Raw genomic sequence first — 21,055 nt, 5'->3', positions numbered from 1 at the left:
CCCCGATGACCTTCCTTTCCTCTGGGCCATTGGCCATGTTCAGGGCCCTCTGCTTGGGCATGGTGAGTGGTCGTAGTTCTGGTGGTCCCCCTCCGGTCTTCTCCCGTGTGCGGCCTTCTACTGGGGGGAGAAAACACATACAACAAAACTGTTAGACGGTCCGATGCATGCAGCCCAGGGGTTGGGTGGATGCTGGCCTCAGTGGCCAGGGCACCTGGCCATAGCGGATGGCCTGGGTGCTGGCATGTGGGACAGGGTGGGGGTTCGGCCGTCCTCCGGAGGGGAGGGACCGTGTTACAGGTGTGTGGGAGACGGGGTTAATGCAAGGGGCATGGAGCAGCCATTTCACCCTAGTCGCCCTGACAAGCTTGTGGAGTTTCTTGTGGCACTGCATGCCAGTCCGGGCGACGTTGCCCACTGGTCTCCAGCTCAGCATCCCTGAACTGTTGCGCTGCTCTCCTTCCAGCCATCTTGTTGGCTGCAACTGTGTGTGTGTGTGTGTGTGTGTGTGTGTGTGTGGGGAAGGACCGTTTAAGTGCGGCTGCGGCGTGTGAGCCTCATGAGTGCCAATCACGGACCTGACGAATCCAGCATCATTTTTCTTGGAATTGATTGTATTCCACGTGGCGCCAGTGCTAGCCCATTAAATGTTGCTGGATAGGTGCAGGTGTTGCGCCGATTTCTTGGTCATAAAACAGCACGCATCCTCCGCTGGCATCAACACTTAGTCTCAAAAACGGTGAATCCAGCTCCCTGATTTTAAACAGGACTCTGCCTTATTTCTGGGCCTCAGCGAGAAATATCTTGCTGAGGCCACACTTCATCCTGTTTCCTGTGCTGATGAGCTTCACTCGCCTGTGCACCCTGTCATGACACTGGCAGGGTGTCTGGGTGGCATTGGGAATGCCAGGGTACTATCCTGCACAGAGCCCGACCACCCAAGTGCCGGTATGTCTGGTCCACGTTTGTGGAAACTATCGCTAAATGTCGTCCACAAGGCCTTTAGGTCCCGGGTGCTGTGTAGATATATTCATGTGAGACTAACTGCTGCAAATCTGGGTCCCAACCTCAATGGGCGGGATCCAGATCGTGATGCCTCGTGAGATCTCATGGGCCGGGTGGGGGAGGGATGCGCTGTAAGCAGGACCATACAATCCTGTTGCCAGTGAATGGCCGGAGAATTCCGGCCTAAATTTCCAGAAGGCATCAGATAAGGTGCCACATCAAATGTTATTGGAGAAAATAAAAGTTCACGCTAGAGAAGGTAACATATTGGCATAAGATTGGCTTGCTACAGGAGAGTAGGCATAAATGGGTCATTTTCTGGTTGGCAAGATGTAATGAATGGCATGCCACAGGATCAGTGTTGGAGCCTCAACTTATTACAATTTATATTAATGACTTTGATGAAGCGCCCAAAGGCATGGTAGCTAAATTTGCTGATAATACAAAAATTAGTGGGAAAGTAAGTTGGGATGAGGACGTAAAATGAAATTAATGAAAATGTGGGCTACAAAGGGATATAGATGGGTTAAATGAGTTGGCAAAGATCTGGCAAATTGAGTATAATGTGGGACAATGAGACGGAAAGTTTCATAATCATTCAGCTGTTCAACTTTAGTTTCCTGGTTTCCTGAGGCTGGGAAATCATGGCAACGACATCCTGTGAGGACACGGTGGATCTAGGAGGTGAGTACCTTTCACCTACTTTCTGGAACAAGTGTGGTTACTTCAGAAGCACCCTGTTGTTGGGCTCACACCCATCCTCCACCAACCGTTTCCACAAGGTCGCTGATCCCACTTTCCCCAGGACCTCCAAACTCACCCCCAGGCCCCCGATCTTCCCCCAGTGCTTTCATCTGCCACCCATAAAGTCTCCAATTTCCCCAACCCTTGCCCCCCAAATCCCTGATCTACTTACCCAAATAGCTCCAAAAGCCTCTGATTCTCCCGAGACCACGTACCTCCCTCAAGGTCCCTGATTATTGCCCCCTCCCAAGCTCCGCTCTCCCTTGGGCCTTCGTTTCTGCCCAAGGCCTCCGATTCCCCCTCTTCCTCCACCCTTCAGAAAGACCTCCAATCTCCCCTGCACCCAGGACCCCAGGCTCGGAAGCCCTTCTAAATGACCTACCACCCCCCCTCAACTCCTGATCAAACGTCCTTTGCCACACCAATTCCCACAGCTGTTAACCCCCTTCCCTGGGATGGACTTACCTCATGTCCTTCCCTGGCTGACTTTCTATTCAGCTGAAAACCAAGCCTATCAATGCGTGAGGAAATCCCAGCTTTTGGGTTCCCCACAGCTTTCGACCTTTCCACTTCCCAAGGGGCAGCTAAATAAAAATTTGGCCTAACTTTCTTCACTGAGGTAGGAAAAATGATTCCTGAACACCTTGGGCAAATTGGACCTCCCGCTGAGAGTCCTTCTCGTTTCCATCCTCTTCCCTCTTCTCGTAGCTTCTACGCTCCGTGCCTCCTGCTCGTTCACTCACTCATGTTGCATTCCAAAGGGAATGGTCCTGCTGCACTCATCGTTGGGAGCAACTGGTTTGTGCAGGAGCTTTGAACTCAGGTTGACATCCTTCAGCTCCTGCCACACCACTCCTTGAAACAATTTTAGCAAGCTCTAAACAACTTGTACAATTATAGCAACAGCCAGTAAAAATCGATCAGCAGCTAACCCGGGAGTAGTTGATGATCCCTTTAAATGTTGCTGCTGGCAGGTGCTGAATGTGTGTTCAGCCGTGTGTGATTAAAAGGTGACAGTGAGCTCCAAAATGGCAGTAAATGTGTCAAATCAGTGTTATACATTAAGTGATGGCATAATCTGCCAACTCTGCATACTTCTAACAGATACTCAATGCAGGCATATGCTGTCACCCTCACAAAAATGGGGCGGATTCTCCTCTACGGATTCGAAGTGCTCCCACCAGTGGAGAGACCGGAGTGGTCATCGCTGGCGCAAGGAGCGACACTGATGTGCTGTTCAGTGCACTTGGAAAATCTTTTGGGGGCAGTCGCCTTTTCTGTGCCACTCAGCGGGGTCCGTGCTTCAACTGAGAGGGATGAGACTCTCTCTCACAGGTCCCACACCTCTGGGGAAAAAACTGTTTTCACAATGATTCAGTGAAAGTGATCCCATCTGTACCCCTAGACCCTATATACGGTTTCTCAGTATGCCAAGTTTAACGGTCTGCTTCTTTGTTCTCAAGTGCTTCCTCGGAATTGAAGGGGCAGCCCCCAAAGCTGCTTTTTATTTTGAATAAAAATCACTTTCACTTAATAATGGGAAAACTTTACTTTTTAGATGCTGACTAACTGTTTAATGGCTGCAGATAAGGAGTGCAGTCACTGGGTCCCCACCCCAAGGAAGACCGCTGACCAGAGCCCTTCCAGCTCAGCACAAGCCCCCCCTAACCCTTACCTCCCAAGAAAGTTGCCTCTCAGTACCCTGTCAGCAATTACCATTTTGCCACCCCTCAGACTGCAAGCCACGTTCTTCAATACTTGCACCAATTCGCTCCAGTGGGACTCTCGGCTGGGGGAGGGGGGAGGGGGGGTGGGAGGGGGAGGGGGGAGGGGGTTGGGGGGAAGATCTCATCTGGCTTGTGAATGGTGCGTTCTGCCCACCAATGACATCAAACTAGTTTAAATGAGCTGTTTGCATAGTTCCACCGGGTCGGGGCGGGATGTCCAGCTGGGACGTAGGGAAACCCGCGGCGGCCAGCGGCGGGGGAGCAGAGAATGGGGATGGGTCTGATAACTGGCGGCGATCTCTTTTTTCTGCCAACACTCCATTCTCCATCCGATTGGGATTTCTGATTGCAGTAGCGGGAAGTGGAGAATCCCAGCCATGGTGTCTGGCTCGATTCACACCAGGGCCTGGATTTTCATGCACTTCACCCTAACACAGTGGCAATGATATTAGTAGCCATATCTTTACCACTGCAATGGCTGAGATAAGCTAACTTACAAAAAAAACTTTAATTATTCCTGAAGCAGAGTTTTATGAGTGATGAAGCTCCTTAGCCCTCCACCTGAAGAGTTAAAAGGATGCACCACCGCCTTTGGTGGCTGCCCCTGAACCATTTAACGCTATGAGTATAAATTGGCTGGAGGCAAAAATCTCCACCCCTCACCCAGGAGCAAATCCCACCTCAGATAGCTGGCAACAAATCTGATTGACCAGCAGCTCTGTAATCCCATTAGCGCCATGGGGAGTGGTGGCCATGAGTGGGACTACAAGCAGTTCCCAGATTCTAAATCACAAAGCCAGGATGCAGGTAAGTGAGGGGGGTCTCGCGACATGGGCAGGAGGATAGACTATGCATGGGAGGACTTTGATTGAATGGCCAGGAAAAGGGAGGAGAGAGCACCCATGGTAGGGGGTGGGGGCTGCAGAATATCTTGAGGAGGGTGCCCAATGTGGGAAGGAATCAGTCAGGCAGGTCCCCATTCCACTTTCCGTCCAAGAAGGATGGCCTGTCGAGCTTTCCCCCCTCCAGCCCTGAACTTTTTCTGCCGGCCTCAAAATTGAGGCTGGGCAAGAATCAGCACTTAATTGGCAAATGAATTGGGACTATGGGTGGACAGGCCACCCTAGACCTCGCTCAACCCCCATAAAATTGAGGACAGAGCGGGGGCTGGTGGAGACTTGCAATGCTACCCACAGAATTTTACCGACCACCCTCACCTGCAAACCCATCAAAGGGAGCCCATTAAACTCCGCCCTTGGTTTCAATGGCTCAGCTGATCGCAGCCTAAATCCACGACACCTTCAAGAGAATGGCAGATTGTTTCTAATAAGCAGTATAAGGTTCTCGACGCATGAAACTTCCCGGTAATTTGAAAATCCATTTTCTGTGAAATGCAAACTACAGAGCCAGCTGTACAAATGCACATTACTATCTAGTTGCAAAAACATCAGGACCCATTCAGGCTCAAAATGAGGTTGTTTCATGTTCTTACTGCTGTATTTTTAACTCTCAATTTAAAAAATTAAGCAGATTTCCCTATCACATTACAAGCTGAAATTTTCTGTATTCCTAATGGTAAATGCCACAACACCAGATTGTATAATTACACAAAGCCATAAAATCATTGCATTCCCAAAATAAATTGCATAATTTTAATCTTGTGTGATTTTCATTTTCATGCAAAAATAATCTGTTGCGATAATACTCAAAAAAATAGTTTTGCTAAGATATTGTTTGCTGATTTGAAATTTCCACTGATTTATAAACACAAATGCATTTTTCTTGTAGGGTACAAGCAACCAGGCCCATGTCTTTGGATTAAAGCCATTCACCATCTATAATTTTCAAGTGCTTGCCATAAATAATATTGGGCAAGTGGCAAGTCCATGGACTCCTGTACGCACCCTAGAAGCATCACCTAGTGGACTCAGCAATATCACTGTTGAGCACAGAGGAAATGACCGTGCACTGTTACTGAAGTGGTCAGAACCAACTAACACAAATGGAATTATCAAGGTAAGATCATTTAAGACTTGAGCTATGCTCACTCCCCTTAAGATTGAGACGCACACAGGCATTTTTGGGACATTGAGAGAATAGTCAAAATAGTGCCAGTGTCAATTTTGTTTTAACCTGAAGTGACACCATGGAGATTAATGTTAGTGATAATATATAGTTAGACTAGGCATGGTGTTGGGGGACAGAAATTTACAATTAAAACAAATGTATTAATGATCATGGAGTTAAATGATGTGAACGTATCTCAGGGAAAAGTACTTTAGTGTTATAGGAGAGGGAAGAACATATATTAGCAATTCATTTCAATCAAATACACAAATCATATTATATAGCAGGATCTTTAGTGCCATTTTGGCAAATCTCTTTCCATTTGCATGGGAGCATTTTTGAGGAATATTAACTGATGCAATGTTTTGAGACTATCAGTGATTTAATGCATGCTGAACTGCACCATGAATTGAAAGATAATGCAAAATATTGGAAAGATGTAACAAGTCAGTTAGCATCCGTAAAGAGAAACAATAGATTAGCATTTCAGAATCGATTTTCCTCTCGGATTCAGGTATAAATTGTTATTTCAGCAGAATGCATACAGAACAATCCAATGGAGAAAATTTCATACCTGAAGTGCAGCATGACTGATTTTTCATTCATTAATTTAAATGGACAGAAGACTATTTCAGATTGCCAGCATGCACAATTTTCCACTTTTCCAAATTTGGGCAGGCTGAGTTTGGGGCATGAGATTCTCCCCACTCGAAATTCACTTCGTTGCTTGGCCCAGGAGATTACTTCGACCTAAGTGGAAAACGACTCCTTCTTGTATATACCCACTTTGACAGATCAGGACCATTGGGGAGCTGAGGACACCTTTCTTACAGTTTTATCAAAACGTGCTTTTTTGTAGTGAGGGAAAATCACACATTTCCTTTGCAGCAAAGTTTTATAATAACAACGAAGTATTAAGTGGTATTAACAAGAAGGGGCGAGATTCTCCGACCCCCGCCGGGTCGGAGAATCGCCGGGGCCTGGCGTGAATCCCGCCCCTGCCGGTTGCCGAATTCTCCGGCACGGATATTCGGCGGGGGCGGGAATCGGGCCGCGCCAGTTGGCGGGCCCCCCCGCGCGATTCTCCGGCCCGGATGGGCCGAAATCCCACCGCTAAAATGCCTGTCCCGCCGGCGTAGATTAAACCACCTACCTTATCGGCGGGACAAGGCAGCGCAGGTGGGCTCTGGGGTCCTGGGGGGGGGGGGGGCGCGGGGCGAGCTGGCCCCGGGGGGTGCCCCCACGGTGGCCTGGCCCGCGATCGGGGCCCACCGATCCGCGGGCGGGCCTGTGCCGTGGGGGCACTCTTTTCCTTCCGCCTTCGCCACGGTCTCCACCATGGCGGAGGCGGAAGAGACCCCCTCCACTGCGCATGCGCGGGAATGCCGTGAGTGGCCGCTGACGCTCCCGCGCATGCGCCGCCCGGAGATGCCATTTCCGCGCCAGCTGGCGGGGCACCAAAGGCCTTTTCCGCCAGCTGGCGGGGCAGAAATTTGTCCGGCGCCGGCCTAGCCCCTTAAGGTTGGGGCTCGGCCCCCAAAGATGCGGAGCATTCCGCACCTTTGGGGCGGCGCGATGCCCAACTGATTTGCGCCGTTTTGGGCACCAGTCGCCGGACATCGCGCCGTTTCCGGAGAATTTCGCCCCTGGAATTAATTACAGGGACAAAATTGACTGGGAAGGGAAGAGAGCAAATTCTGGCAAGGCCAGATATCCTTACCATTTAAAATATCCACCAAAACCTGGTATGAGGGAGGGGCATAAAGGTCTATCACCCACCCTCCTCTCCATATATTAGAAATGTGTCATGGGATCTATCCCAGGAATTCTTCCACTTTTATCTTTATTAACTGACAGCTGGTGAAAGTTCTGTTCAGTACCGAGTAAGGACCTGGGGTGAAATTCTCCGGTATCGGCGCGATGTCTGCCGACTGGCGCCTAAAATGGTGCAAATTAGTCGGGCATCGCGCCGCCCCAAAGGTGCGGAATGCTCCGCATCTTGGGGGGCCGAGCCCCAACCTTAAGAGGCTAGGCCCGGGCTGGACGAATTTCCGCCCCGCCAGCTGGCGGAAAAGGCCTTTGGTGCCCCGCCAGCGGGCGCGAAAATGACATCTCCAGGTGGCGCATGCGCGGGAGCGTTAGCGGCCGCTGACGGCATTCCCGCGCATGCACAGTGGAGGGAGTCTCTTCCGCCTCCGCCATGGTGGAGACCGTGGCGAAGGCGGAAGGGAAAGAGTGCCCCCACGGCACATGCCTGCCCGCGGATCGGTGGGCCCCGATCGCGGGCCAGGCCACCGTGGGGGCACCCCCCCAGTTCCAGATCGCCCCGCCCCCCCCCCCCCCCAGGACCCCGGAGCCCGCCCGCAACGTCTTGTCCCACCGGTAAGGTAGGTGGTTTAATCTACGCCGGCGGGACAGGCATTTTAGCAGCGGGACTTCGGCCCATCCGGGCCGGAGAATCGCGGGGGGGGGGGGGCCGCCACCCGGCGCGGCACGATTCCCGCCCCCGCCGAATATCCGGTGCCGGAGAATTCGGCAACCGGCGGGGGCGGGATTCACGCCAGCCCCCGGCGATTCTCCGACCCGGCGGGGGGTCGGAGAATCTCGCCCCTGGTTCTAAACTAAGAGATAATTAATTACCTTTTCAAAAAAAAAATCTGTATACTCCAGGTAAATACAGATTTTAAATGAGATGCCTCTTTGGCCCTCCCAAGTGTATCCAAGTGTATAGCGGCTGGTTTAGCACACTGGGCTAAATCGCTGGCTTTTAAAGCAGACTAAGTCAGGCCAGCAGCACGGTTCAATTCCCGTACCAGCCTCCCCGAACAGGCACCGGAATGTGGCGACTAGGGGCTTTTCACAGTAACTTCATTTGAAGCCTACTTGTGACAATAAGCAATTTCCATTCCATTTCCATCAGAAGAGCATGACACTGCACTCTTACTCCTTTCAGGGCAGGGACCTCTCGAGCTTCGTCACAGGCATGGGCTACCATTTCAATAACCCTAACCCTTCAAATTAGAACTAGTCCTGCACTATCTCTTTAGATGATTGTGAGTGCCACTCTCTATTGCCCTTCTGTTGTAGCATGAGGTAATACAACCAGTGTTAAAACACAACAGTGATTTATTAACAAAGGGAGAACGTTCGCTGGGATTCTCCGTTGTGAGTCTGGCACAGCTAGCGAGGATGGAGAATTTGCCGCTCAACCGAATCTCCTATCCATTGCAGCAGGACCAGGGAATCCTGCTGCCATAAATGGATGGAGACTCTCGCCCTTCATACTTACAGATCAACACAACTCAACACTGGACCAGTTCCCTCGACTCCCAAGCTTACTCTGAAGATCCCACACTACCTGGGTCCGTGCCCTGGTACCCAACAGGCGCAGGTTTGTGCGTTCCATCTCTATAGGTTTCAGGTGGGTCAAGAGGCCAGCGAAGGATTACCCTTAAAGGAGCCACGCTTCCACATTCCTCCCTCCTGAAGTTCTCTTGCAATTTCAGAAAAAAATCTTATATACAATTATGTACAGTTAAACTTAATTAACAGTGCTGAATTTGGTGCATTTGAGTGCGATAGTGAGAGTTTGGTGACCGAGGGAGTATAAGGCTTCATTTTTATCTAAAGTTTAGTCTTTCTTTTATTTAGTTAATTAACTTAAAAGTTGCTGTTTGGTTTAGAAGAAGGTGAATTTTCAATAATCTTTAAACAGGCTTCTACTTGGAGGCACTTGCAGCTGGAGCTTGTTAATTAGTTAATTGGATTAGGCCAGTTTTCAGAGGCTACATTCACAGTATAAAAGTGATCCCCTACAGTGCAGACTTTGTTTGCACTGAGTGCTGAATTTGGTGCATTTGAGTGCTATAGTGAGAGTTTGGTGACTGAGGGAGTGCTGAATTTGGTGCATTTGAGTGCTATAGTGAGAGTTTGGTGACTGAGGGAGTGCTGAATTTGGTGCATTTGAGCGCGATAGTGAGAGTTTGGTGACCGAGGGAGTGCTGAATTTGGTGCATTTGAGTGCGACAGTGAGAGTTTGGTGACCGAGGGAGTTAGGTGAGGAGGGAGTAAGGTGCTCCTTTCATTTTGTTTCCGACATTTCCGCAAAGAGTGGGAAGAGAGCCAGGAGTTTACAGAAAGTGTAGCTGACTGGGAGCAGGGTCGGAGGGTGGAGATCTAGTTAGTCCACAGGGCAGCTATATTCTGTCAGGTAAGAGGGGATGGAGGCTAGGCCAGTTACATGCTCCTCCTGTAGGATGTGGGTGGTGAGGGATACCACCGGTGTCCCCACTGACTATACCTGCGGGAAGTGCACCCAACTTCAGCTCCTCAAAGACCGTGTTAGGGAACTGGAGCTGAAGCTGGATGAACTTCGGATCATCCGGGAGGCAGAGGGGGTGATTGAGAAGAGTTACAAGGAGGTAACCACACCCAAGGTACAGGACAAGAATAGCTGGGTTACAGTCAGGGGGAAAAAAAACAAACAGGCAGAAAGTGCAGGGATCCCTCGTGGCCGTTCCCCTTCAAAACAAGTATACCGTTTTGGATGCTGTTGGGGGGGATGACCTACCGGGGGAAGGCCCTAGCGGCCAGGTCTCTGGCACTGAGTCTGGCTCTGGGGCTCAGAAGGGAAGGGGGGAGAATAGAAAAGCAATAGTTGTAGGAGATTCAATGGTTAGGGGAATAGATAGGAGATTCTGTGGTCGCGAGCGAGACTCCCGGAAGGTATGTTGCCTCCCGGGTGCCAGGGCCAGGGATGTCTCGGATCGTGTCTTCAGGATCCTTAAGGGGGAGGGTGAGCAGCCAGAAGTCGTGGTGCACATCGGTACCAACGACATAGGTAGGAAAAGGGGTGTGGAGGTAATAAACAAGTTTAGGGAGTTAGGCTGGAAGTTAAAAGCCAGGACAGACAGAGTTGTCATCTCTGGTTTGTTGCCGGTGCCACGTGATAGCGAGGCTAGGAATAGGGAGAGAGTGCAGTTGAACACGTGGCTGCAGGAATGGTGTAGGAGGGAGGGCTTCAGGTATTTGGATAATTGGAGCGCATTCTGGGGAAGATGGGACCTGTACAAGCAGGACGGGTTGCATCTGAACCAGAGGGGCACCAATATCCTGGGAGGGAGGTTTTCTAGTACTCTTCGGGAGGGTTTAAACTAATTTGGCAGGGGAATGGGAACCGGATTTGTAGTCCAGCAACTAAGGTAGCTGATATTCAGGACGCCAAAGCGTGTAATGAGGCAGTGGGGAAGGGAACACTGACAAAGGAGAGTACTTGCAGGCACGGAGATGGGTTGAAGTGTGTATACTTCAACGCAAGAAGCATCAGGAATAAGGTGGGTGAACTTATGGCATGGATCGGTACTTGGGACTACGATGTGGTGGCCATCACGGAAACTTGGATAGAAGAGGGGCAGAAATGGTTGTTGGAGGTCCCTGGTTATAGATGTTTCAATAAGATTAGGGAGGGTGGTAAAAGAGGTGGGGGGGGGGGGTGGCATTATTAATTAGAGATAGTATAACAGCTGCAGAAAGGCAGTTCGAGGAGTATCACCCTATTGAGGTAGTATGGGTTGAAGTCAGAAATAGGAAAGGAGCAGTCACCTTGTTAGGAGTTTTCTATAGGCCCCCCAATAGTAGCAGAGATGTGGAGGAACAGATTGGGAAACAGATTTTGGAAAGGTGCAGAAGTCATAGGGTAGTAGTCATGGGCGACTTTAACTTCCCAAATATTGAGTGGAAACTCTTTAGATCAAATAGTTTGGATGGGGTGGTGTTTGTGCAGTGTGTCCAGGAAGCTTTTCTAACACAGTATGTAGATTGTCCGACCAGAGGAGGGGCAATATTGGATTTAGTACTGGGTAATGAGCCAGGGCAAGTGATAGATTTGTTAGTGGGGGAGCATTTTGGAGATAGTGACCACAATTCTGTGACTTTCACTTTAGTAATGGAGAGGGATAGGTACGTGCAACAGGGCAAGGTTTACAATTGGGGGAAGGGTAAATACGATGTTGTCAGACAAGAATTGAAGTGCATAAGTTGGGAACATAGGCTGGCAGGGAAGGACACAAGTGAAATGTGGAACTTGTTCAAGGAACAGGTGCTACGTGTCCTTGATATGTATGTCCCTGTCAGGCAGGGAAGAGATGGTCGAGTGAGGGAACCATGGTTGACAAGAGAGGTTGAATGTCTTGTTAAGAGGAAAAAAGTGACTTATGTAAGGCTGAGGAAACAAGGTTCAGACAGGGCATTGGAGGGATACAAGATAGCCGGGAGGGAACTGAAGAAAGGGATTAGGAGAGCTAAGAGAGGGCATGAACAATCTTTGGCGGGTAGGATCAAGGAAAACCCCAAGGCCTTTTACACATATGTGAGAAATATGAGAATGACTAGAGCGAGGGTAGGTCCGGTCAAGGACAGTAGCAGGAGATTGTGTATTGAGTCTGAAGAGATAGGAGAGGTCTTGAACGAGTACTTTTCTTCTGTATTTACAAATGAGAGGGGCGATATTGTTGGAGAGGACAGTGTGAAACAGATTGGTAAGCTCGAGGAAATACTTGTTAGGAAGGAAGATGTGTTGGGCATTTTGAAAAACTTGAGGATAGACAAGTCCCCCGGGCCTGACGGGATATATCCAAGGATTCTATGGGAAGCAAGAGATGAAATTGCAGAGCCGTTGGCAATGATCTTTTCGTCCTCACTGTCAACAGGGGTGGTACCAGGGGATTGGAGAGTGGCGAATGTCGTGCCCCTGTTCAAAAAAGGGACTAGGGATAACCCTGGGAATTACCGGCCAGTTAGTCTTACTTCGGTGGTAGGCAAAGTAATGGAAAGGGTACTGAAGGATAGGATTTCTGAGCATCTGGAAAGACACTGCTTGATTAGGGATAGTCAGCACGGATTTGTGAGGGGTAGGTCTTGCCTTACAAATCTTATTGAATTCTTTGAGGAGGTGACCAAGCATGTGGATGAAGGTAAAGCAATGGATGTAGTGTACATGGATTTTAGTAAGGCATTTGATAAAGTTCCCCATGGTAGGCTTATGCAGAAAGTAAGGAGGCATGGGGTAATGGGAAATTTGGCCAGTTGGATAACGAACTGGCTAACCGATAGAAGTCAGAGAGTGGTGGTGGATGGCAAATATTCAGCCTGGAGCCCAGTTACCAGTGGCGTACCGCAGGGATCAGTTTTGGGTCCTCTGCTGTTTGTGATTTTCATTAATGACTTGGATGAGGGAGTTGAAGGGTGGGTCAGTAAATTTGCAGACGATACGAAGATTGGTGGAGTTGTGGATAGTGAGGAGGGCTGTTGTCGGCTGCAAAGAGACATAGATAGGATGCAGAGCTGGGCTGAGAAGTGGCAGATGGAGTTTAACCCTGAAAAGTGTGAGGTTGTCCATTTTGGAAGGACAAATATGAATGCGGAATACAGGATTAACGGTAGAGTTCTTGGCAATGTGGAGGAGCAGAGAGATCTTGGGGTCTATTTCATACATCTTTGAAAGTTGCCACTCAAGTGGATAGAGCTGTGAAGAAGGCCGATGGTGTGCTCGCGTTCATTAACAGAGGGATTGAATTTAAGAGCCGTGAGGTGATGATGCAGCTGTACAAAACTTTGGTAAGGCCACATTTGGAGTATTGTGTACAGTTTTGGTCGCCTCATTTTAGGAAGGATGTGGAAGCTTTGGAAAAGGTGCAAAGAAGATTTACCAGGATGTTGCCTGGAATGGAGAGTAGGTCTTACGAGGAAAGGTTGAGGGTGCTAGGCCTTTTCTCATTAGAACGGAGATGGATGAGGGGCGACTTGATAGAGGTTTATAAGATGATCAGGGGAATAGATAGAGTAGACAGTCAGAGACTTTTTCCCCGGGTGGAACAAACCATTACAAGGGGACATAAATTTAAGGTGAAAGGTGGAAGATATAGGAGGGATATCAGAGGTAGGTTCTTTACCCAGAGAGTAGTGGGGGCATGGAATGCACTGCCTGTGGAAGTAGTTGAGTCGGGAACATTAGGGACCTTCAAGCAGCTATTGGATAGGTACATGGATTAAGGTAAAATGATATAGTGTAGATTTATTTGTTCTCAAGGGCAGCACGGTAGCATTGTGGATAGCACAATTGCTTCACAGCTCCAGGGTCCCAGGTTCGATTCCGGCTTGGGTCACTGTCTGTGCGGAGTCTGCACGTCCTCCCCGTGTCTGCGTGGGTTTCCTCCGGGTGCTCCGGTTTCCTCCCACAGTCCAAAGATGTGCGGGTTAGGTGAATTGGCCAATGATAAATTGCCCTTAATGTCCAAATTGCCCTTGGTGTTGGGTGGAGGTGTTGAGTTTGGGTAGGGTGCTCTTTCCAAGAGCTGGTGCAGACTCAAAGGGCTGAGTGGCCTCCTTCTGCACTGTAAATTCAATGATAATCTATGATTAATCTAGGACAAAGGTTTGGCACAACATCGTGGGCCGAAGGGCCTGTTCTGTGCTGTATTTTCTATGTAAGGGAGCCAACGGGCAAACGTCATTCAATCAGTCTATCAGGAGACTTTCGGACTCTTGCGGAACGCCGCAACTCTGCATTCGGTTTCTGCATTCTTGCATCAGAGTCCACAGCAGAGGCAGGCAAAGTTACAGATCCTGAAGATGAGGCAGTATCAACATCCTCCTGCTGGCACACGAGATTCCCCTTCGGAAGACCTTGGTTCCATCAACTCTTTGGCTGGACTCGGGTTCAATTCGAACCTTGGATTACTGTCTGTGTGGAGTTTTAACTTGCTTCCCGTGTCTGCGTGGATTTCCTCTGGGTACTCATGTTTCCTCCCACAGTCCAACGATGTGCAGGTTAGGTGGATTGGCCATGATAAATTTCTCCTTTGCTGGGAGGTTTCTGAGATGAGGCCCCTTAAATCGGGATAGTTAGGATAACACTAGAATACTTCTACAGAAGTTAGTTTATTGAGGATTGAAACTAATCATAGAAATTATACCCAGTAATCATTATTAACCATTAAATCGGGATAGTTAGGATAACACTAGAATACTTCTACAGAAGTTAGTTTATTGAGGATTGAAACTAATCATAGAAAGTATACCCAGTAATCATTATTAACCATTAAACATGTATTCTTAAAACGTAGCAGTGACAAGCATTTACGCTATTGCTAAAAGCAGTGGCCGCAATGTATGATGGGATTTAAGCTAGCTAACATGCCAATGTTCTTAAGACAAACCGAATCAGACAGAAATAATGTGGTCAGCAATAATATAGCCAGCTCAATAAGCAGTTCTTATCAATAGCCCCAACATCCTGTGCTCAGACAAACCATGGTGCAAAGAGGAACTAGCTTCAACATCCTGCACCCAGACAAACAATGATACAGGCAGGAACCACTGAGATAATGGGAAATAAGAGTAGGAAAGAATAAGAGGTAGTGGATACAAGAATCCTGAAAAACAACAGATGGATAGGGAACAGGATGGAGTTAAATCATGAGCTGATCACGCGGTCACCATGCTGTCTAAAGTAAAATTCATTGACCAAGGTAAAATCGACATGTAGGTCATTGTGAAAGGTAACAGCAACAAAATGTTTGTTTTACTCAGCACTGGATGCTCCTTGGAGATGCTGCTCCAAAATGCTGACAGCCTCATGGACTTGTGGCGTGTTTTTAATGTGATGTCACATGTGAGGCACAGAAGTTCAGTCTCTTCATTTAGGGTCATCTGTAAGTTAATAATAGACTCCGGGGGTCTAAAACTCAGAAGGACTTTTCACCCACCTCTTCTCTTTCAAAATCTGAAACTTCTTTCCTCTGGAAAGTAGTGACAAAAGGTATTTATGAGTGCAGCCAGCTACGACGGAGTAAGGCTTGCTAGTCTATTGACAGTTCCCTTACTAACACTGTTTTCTTTGATGTACCGTAGCAGTGTGGGGAACATGTAGTAGTTTTGGATTTGTACTCGCACTTGCCAAACTTCCAATGACTTTTGGAAAGCATCTATTTTTTCACAATACCGAAAGCAATCACATCCTTCCCTTACAATTTGAGGTTCAGTTCATTTAGAATTGAAAAGATAAGACATAGTCAGCATCCAATTCTCATTTGCCAGTACTTCCCTGCATATCGCACACATGGGCTTTGCATCCTGATTGTCACAATTAACAAAGCCACACCTCAAGAAATCATCCTTAGACTTCTTTGTTCCCGATTTCAGTTTCTTCTTAATGGGTTATTTGACAGAGGCCCTGCAGCTCTATATACAGCTCACATCAACACTGCTTTGTCCTGCCATGGATTCTCCTGAACAGCTCTTTCCAGCAGATTCAGTTATGAGATCCTGGCCTGTTTGTGTCTCTGGCCCTCTCTTCTTTATTACAAACCGATCCATCTTCAGTTCTTCATCGTCCTGTTGCTTGTTTGCTAACAACTACAAAATGGAGGAATCTCTCCTTCATGATTTCACGCACAAAGCACGGGCGCACAGGGCATGTGACGTCAGTGTATATGGTGGGTGCGTGATTTACTCTTTACCACTGCTTCTGGTGGGAAGACTCCATCGTTCGTATTTAAAGACAGATCGCAGCCAGCATTCTCAATTTAAGAACCGGTCGTGGCCAGCATTCTTTAAAGCCGGTCGCAGCCATTCGGCACTTCTCCCATGGTCGGGCACACTGTGACCGATCGTCCCGTCACCCAGCCGCCACCCACCTGGGGCCCACCCATAGGTCACGACCCACAGTTTGAAAAACTTGCTATAAGACGGTGCATCGCACGTGACTATTATGGGTTTGTCTGTGTTAAAGTAAACAAGTAAGGCCGACGATTTTAGGGCCTGTTTCAGTTGGTCAAAAGTTTTTCTCTAGGAATCTTCCTAGGGCAGCACGGTAGCACAAGTGGTTAGCACTGTGGCTTCACAGTACCAGGGTCCCAGTTCGATTCCCCGCTGGGTCACTGTCTGTGCGGAGTCTGCACGTTCTCCCAGTGTCTGCGTGGGTTTCCTCCGGGTGCTCCGGTTTCCTCCCACAATCCAAAGACGTGCAGGTTAGGTGGATTGGCCATGATAAATTGCCCTTAGTGACAAAAAAGATTAGGAGGGGTTATTGGGTTACCGGGATAGTGTGGAAGTGAGGGCTTAAGTGGGTCGGTGCAGACTCGATGGGCCGAATGGCCTCCTTCTGCACTGTATGTTCTATGTTCTCACTTCTATTGTTGGTTGTTCTTCAACAGTTGGTGCAGGGGCACCAAAATTATAGACAGTTTGGGTAAAAACAGTCTTAATAGTTGACCATCCCTAAAAATGACTTCAACTCAGTCACACTCCTTGGTGCTGGCACCCCTTTTATCACTTTTACTTTGTCCTCGAATGAAGATCGGCTTTGAAACCTAGATATCTGACCTCTTTGGCCAGCTTCTTTGAACCTCCGGAGAACTTCTTCCAAATTGGCACTATGCTCTTAGGGCGTTGCCCCCTTTACTAAGACATTGTCCAGATACATGACAACATTTGCGATCCCTTGTAAAAGACTCTCCAATGTGCGTTGAAATATAGCAGCTTGTCAAGGACAATAGGAAGTGGTGGGTGACAATACTGGGGTTACCAATGCCCATATTCAATTAATTAATTTTTAAAATGTTAGATTCAACAGGGAAGTGTTTTCCAGCAAAGCGTGCATGCCAAGGGGAACAGAAGTGCCCTTTCCAATCACTCAAGCAAACCTTCAGTCACTGTTTCTCCCACACAAAGTCTGACATAAATCCCCAGTGATCCACATAATCCCCACAATTTAATGTGATGCATGATCCATCAAGCCCTCATTACCCAGCATTATCAGACAAAAGCCCTGTGATCTACCACACCCTGTGATTTACTGACTCCTCTGTGATCCAATGTGCGCCCTGACCTCTGGCTTTGGCTAGGTCCTCACAAGATGCTGTCCCACCCAACCCCCCACCATTGACTCCCCTGAAATCTGATATTTGGCCTCCACTGATCATCAGATCCCACTACAAACTAATGTCTCTCCTCTGCAATTGGCCTCCCTCTCCCCAGCAATTTCTCCCTGTACCTCAGGTCTGAGCTACAGCCTTTTACAGCTGGATTTTCCACCGGGTAACAACAATCGTCAAGTTTGCCAGGCGGGAAATATGGAAAATAATTCAAAGGAGATCCTGTTTTTAAATTCAGCACGAGTTCCAACTTTCCGGTAATTCTGAGTTTCCAGGTCACCGATGTCTCCATTTCCACTCCCTCCCTGTAAATATTGAGGGGATGTAAAGCTTAATTAAAGCATCAGTCAATAACAAAACCTCAGATAAATGGTATGGGTCACACACCATTGCCAGTGTGCAGTGTTTACTGAATATGCATCATGGAAAATGGCCAGAAAACGGCCCGTGATTCTGTTTGCACCAAAGTGTGCCCATCTCATGCTCCACATGAGCACCGGTTTCTGTTCAGAACACCACAACACCAAACTGGTCCGATAGTGAGGGAGTGGCACTGACTGGATTGCTCTGCAGGGGGCCAGCATGGCTATCTGCTGTGCTCTAAATGACTCAATGACTTTATATGGTGTCATTTGGACAAGTCTGGCCATTGGAGCATCCACAATTTTAATCACTGCACCCCTGGCAGCTTACCTTATGCTGCTAGGCCATAAACTCTGAAATTCCTGCCCTCGGTCTCTTTTAGTTTCGACCATTACTTCGTCCTTTAAGATGCCCATGAATTCTATGGGCGGAATTCTTCACAGTCCGACGCTGAAATCGGTAACAGTCACCTGGCGGAGAATGGCTCCCGACGCCGGAATCGGGGCAGGTGCCAGTTTGATGGCGGGTCACGATGCTCTGCCCCCTCTAAATCGGCATCATTGGTACACACGCCACGCACAGTCGCAACATCATCAGCCGGCCCACCCCGCGATGCTCTGCCTCTAATGGGCCGAAGTTCCCGACGGCACGGACCACGTATTGGCCGAGCGATCAGGAGCCTGGCGTGCCAGCTGCTCAGGAGATAGGCTGTGTGGTCGGGGTGGGCGGGTACACAGTCCAGCATGGCCAGCGCCATTTTGTCCGGCGCGACCGGTGCATGTGTGGGGGGTGTAGACATGCTCGGCTGCAGCTTGTCAGCTCTCCACATGTGCAGCACGGGACCTGCCGATTCTCCAACTGTTTCCCGCACATTCCGCGGGTGCTTCGCCTGGCACCGTGCTAGTTTTTTTGTTTGATAATGCTCCTGTGAAACTCCTTAGGACATTTCTTTTTTTTTAAAATATATTTTATTGAAAATTTTTCAATCACAATTTTTTCCCCTTACACATCAAACATAAGAAAAAGAAAATTTAACAGTACATGTAACATAGTAACCACAGTCTAATACCAAGTAACCAACATGGTAAACTAATCATTTAACATAAAATAAAACTTTCCTTCCACATGAGTAAAATCCTACGCCGGGCTACTAGGGACGCAAAGGCCACGACATCGGCCTCTTTCGCCTCCTGCACTCCCGGCTCATCCGCAACTCGAAATAAAGCTAACCCCCAGCCTGGTTTGACCCGGACCTTCACCACCTTCGAAATCACTCCTGTCACTCCCCTCCAATACCCCTCCAGTGCCGGGCACGACCAAAACATATGTGTGTGGTTTGCCGGGCTTCCGCCGCGCCTCCCACACTTGTCCTCCACTCCGAAGAACCTGTTCAACCTTTCTCTCGTTATGTGTGCTCTATGTAGCACCTTAAATTGAATCAGGCTAAGCCTGGCGCACGATGAAGAGGAATTTACCCTGCTTAGGGCATCAGCCCACATACCCTCCTCTATCTCCTCCCCGAGCTCTTCTCCCCACTTTCCTTTTAGTTCGCCCACCAGCTCCTCCCCCTCTTCTCTCATCTCTCGGTATATCTCTGACACCTTGCCCTCCCCGACCCACACCCCCGAGAGCATTCTATCCTGGATCCCCTGTGTCGGGAGCAATGGAAATTCCCTCACCTGTTGTCTTGTGAACGCCCTCACCTGCATATACCTAAAAAAGTTTCCCCGGGGCAGCTTATACTTTTCCTCCAACGCTCCCAAGCTCGCAAACGTCCCGTCTATAAATAAATCTCCCACCCTCCTAATTCCCAACTGGTGCCAACTCTGGAATCCACCATCCATCTTCCCTGGGGCAAACCTATGGTTGTTCCTGATTGGGGACCCCACCAGGGCTCCCAGCAAACCTCTCTGTCGCCTCCATTGTCCCCAGATATTTAATGTTGCCGCCACCACTGGGTTCGTGGTAAATTTTTTTGGTGAGAGCGGTAGCGGCGCCGTCACCAACACCTCTAGACTCGTCCCTTTACAGGACTTTCTCTCCAGTCTATTCCACGCCGCTCCCTCTCCCTCCATCATCCACTTACGGATCATCGCCACATTGGCGGCCCAATAGTAGTCGTCCAAATTCGGCAGCGCCAGTCCCCCTCTGTCTCTGCTACGTGGTAGGAACCCCCTCCTTACCCTCGGGACTTTCCCTGCCCACACGAAGCTCGTGATGCTCCTGTCTATTTTTTTAAAGAAGGCCTTTGTAATTAGTATAGGGAGACATTGGAACACAAATAGGAACCTCGGGAGGACCGTCATCTTAATTGCCTGCACTCTGCCCACCAACGACAGTGGCTGCATGTCCCACCTCTTGAAGTCCTCTTCCATTTGTTCTACCAATCGTGTCAGATTAAGTCTGTGCAAGGTTCCCCAGCTCCTGGCGATCTGAATCCCCAGGTATCGGAAGTTTCTTTCCACTTTCCTTAGAGGCAGGCCTTCTATCCCTCTACTCTGGTCCCCAGGGTGTATCACGAAAAGTTCACTCTTCCCCATGTTAAGCCTATATCCCGAGAAATCTCCGAACTCCCTCAATATCTGCATGACCTCTGTCATCCCCCCCACTGGGTCCGTCACATACAACAGTAGGTCATCCGCATAGAGCGACACTCGGTGTTCTTCTCCCCCTCTAATCATCCCTCTCCATTTCCTGGAGTCTCTCAGCGCCATGGCCAGTGGTTCAATTGCCAACGCGAACAGTAATGGAGATAGCGGGCATCCCTGCCTTGTTCCCCTATATAGTCGGAAATACTCCGACCTTTGCCGACCCGTGACCACACTTGCCGTTGGGGCCCCATAAAGAAGTTTGACCCAGCTAATAAACCCGTTCCCGAACCCGAACCTCCTTAGCACCTCCCATAAGTACTCCCACTCCACCCTGTCAAATGCCTTCTCTGCATCCATTGCCGCCACTATCTCTGCCTCCCCCTCTACTGGGGGCATCATTATCACCCCTAATAGCCGTGGCACGTTGACATTTAGTTGTCTCCCCTTTACGAACCCTGTCTGGTCTTCGTGCACCACCCCCGGGACACAGTCCTCTATCCTTGATGCCAGCACCTTTGCCAGCAATTTGGCGTCCACATTCAATAGTGAGATAGGTCTGTAGGACCCGCACTGCAGCGGATCTTTATCCCGCTTCAAAATTAGCGATATCGTCGCCTCCGACATT

General features: G+C 49.0%; 1 protein-coding gene across 1 annotated transcript in view; it reads left to right on the top strand.

The window, feature by feature from the left end:
* Positions 1 to 21,055, top strand: part of ush2a (Usher syndrome 2A (autosomal recessive, mild)) — a 1,730,413-nt gene that overhangs the window by 1,534,993 nt on the left and 174,365 nt on the right. The window contains exon 64 of the mRNA XM_072506478.1: positions 5,265 to 5,492. Within this exon, the coding sequence (XP_072362579.1) occupies positions 5,265 to 5,492 (228 nt within the window). The remainder of the gene's footprint in view (positions 1 to 5,264; positions 5,493 to 21,055) is intronic.

Source organism: Scyliorhinus torazame, chromosome 1, assembly GCF_047496885.1.
Source record: "Scyliorhinus torazame isolate Kashiwa2021f chromosome 1, sScyTor2.1, whole genome shotgun sequence".
NCBI lineage: Eukaryota > Metazoa > Chordata > Chondrichthyes > Carcharhiniformes > Scyliorhinidae > Scyliorhinus > Scyliorhinus torazame.
This window is presented reverse-complemented; position numbering and strand designations above follow the sequence as displayed.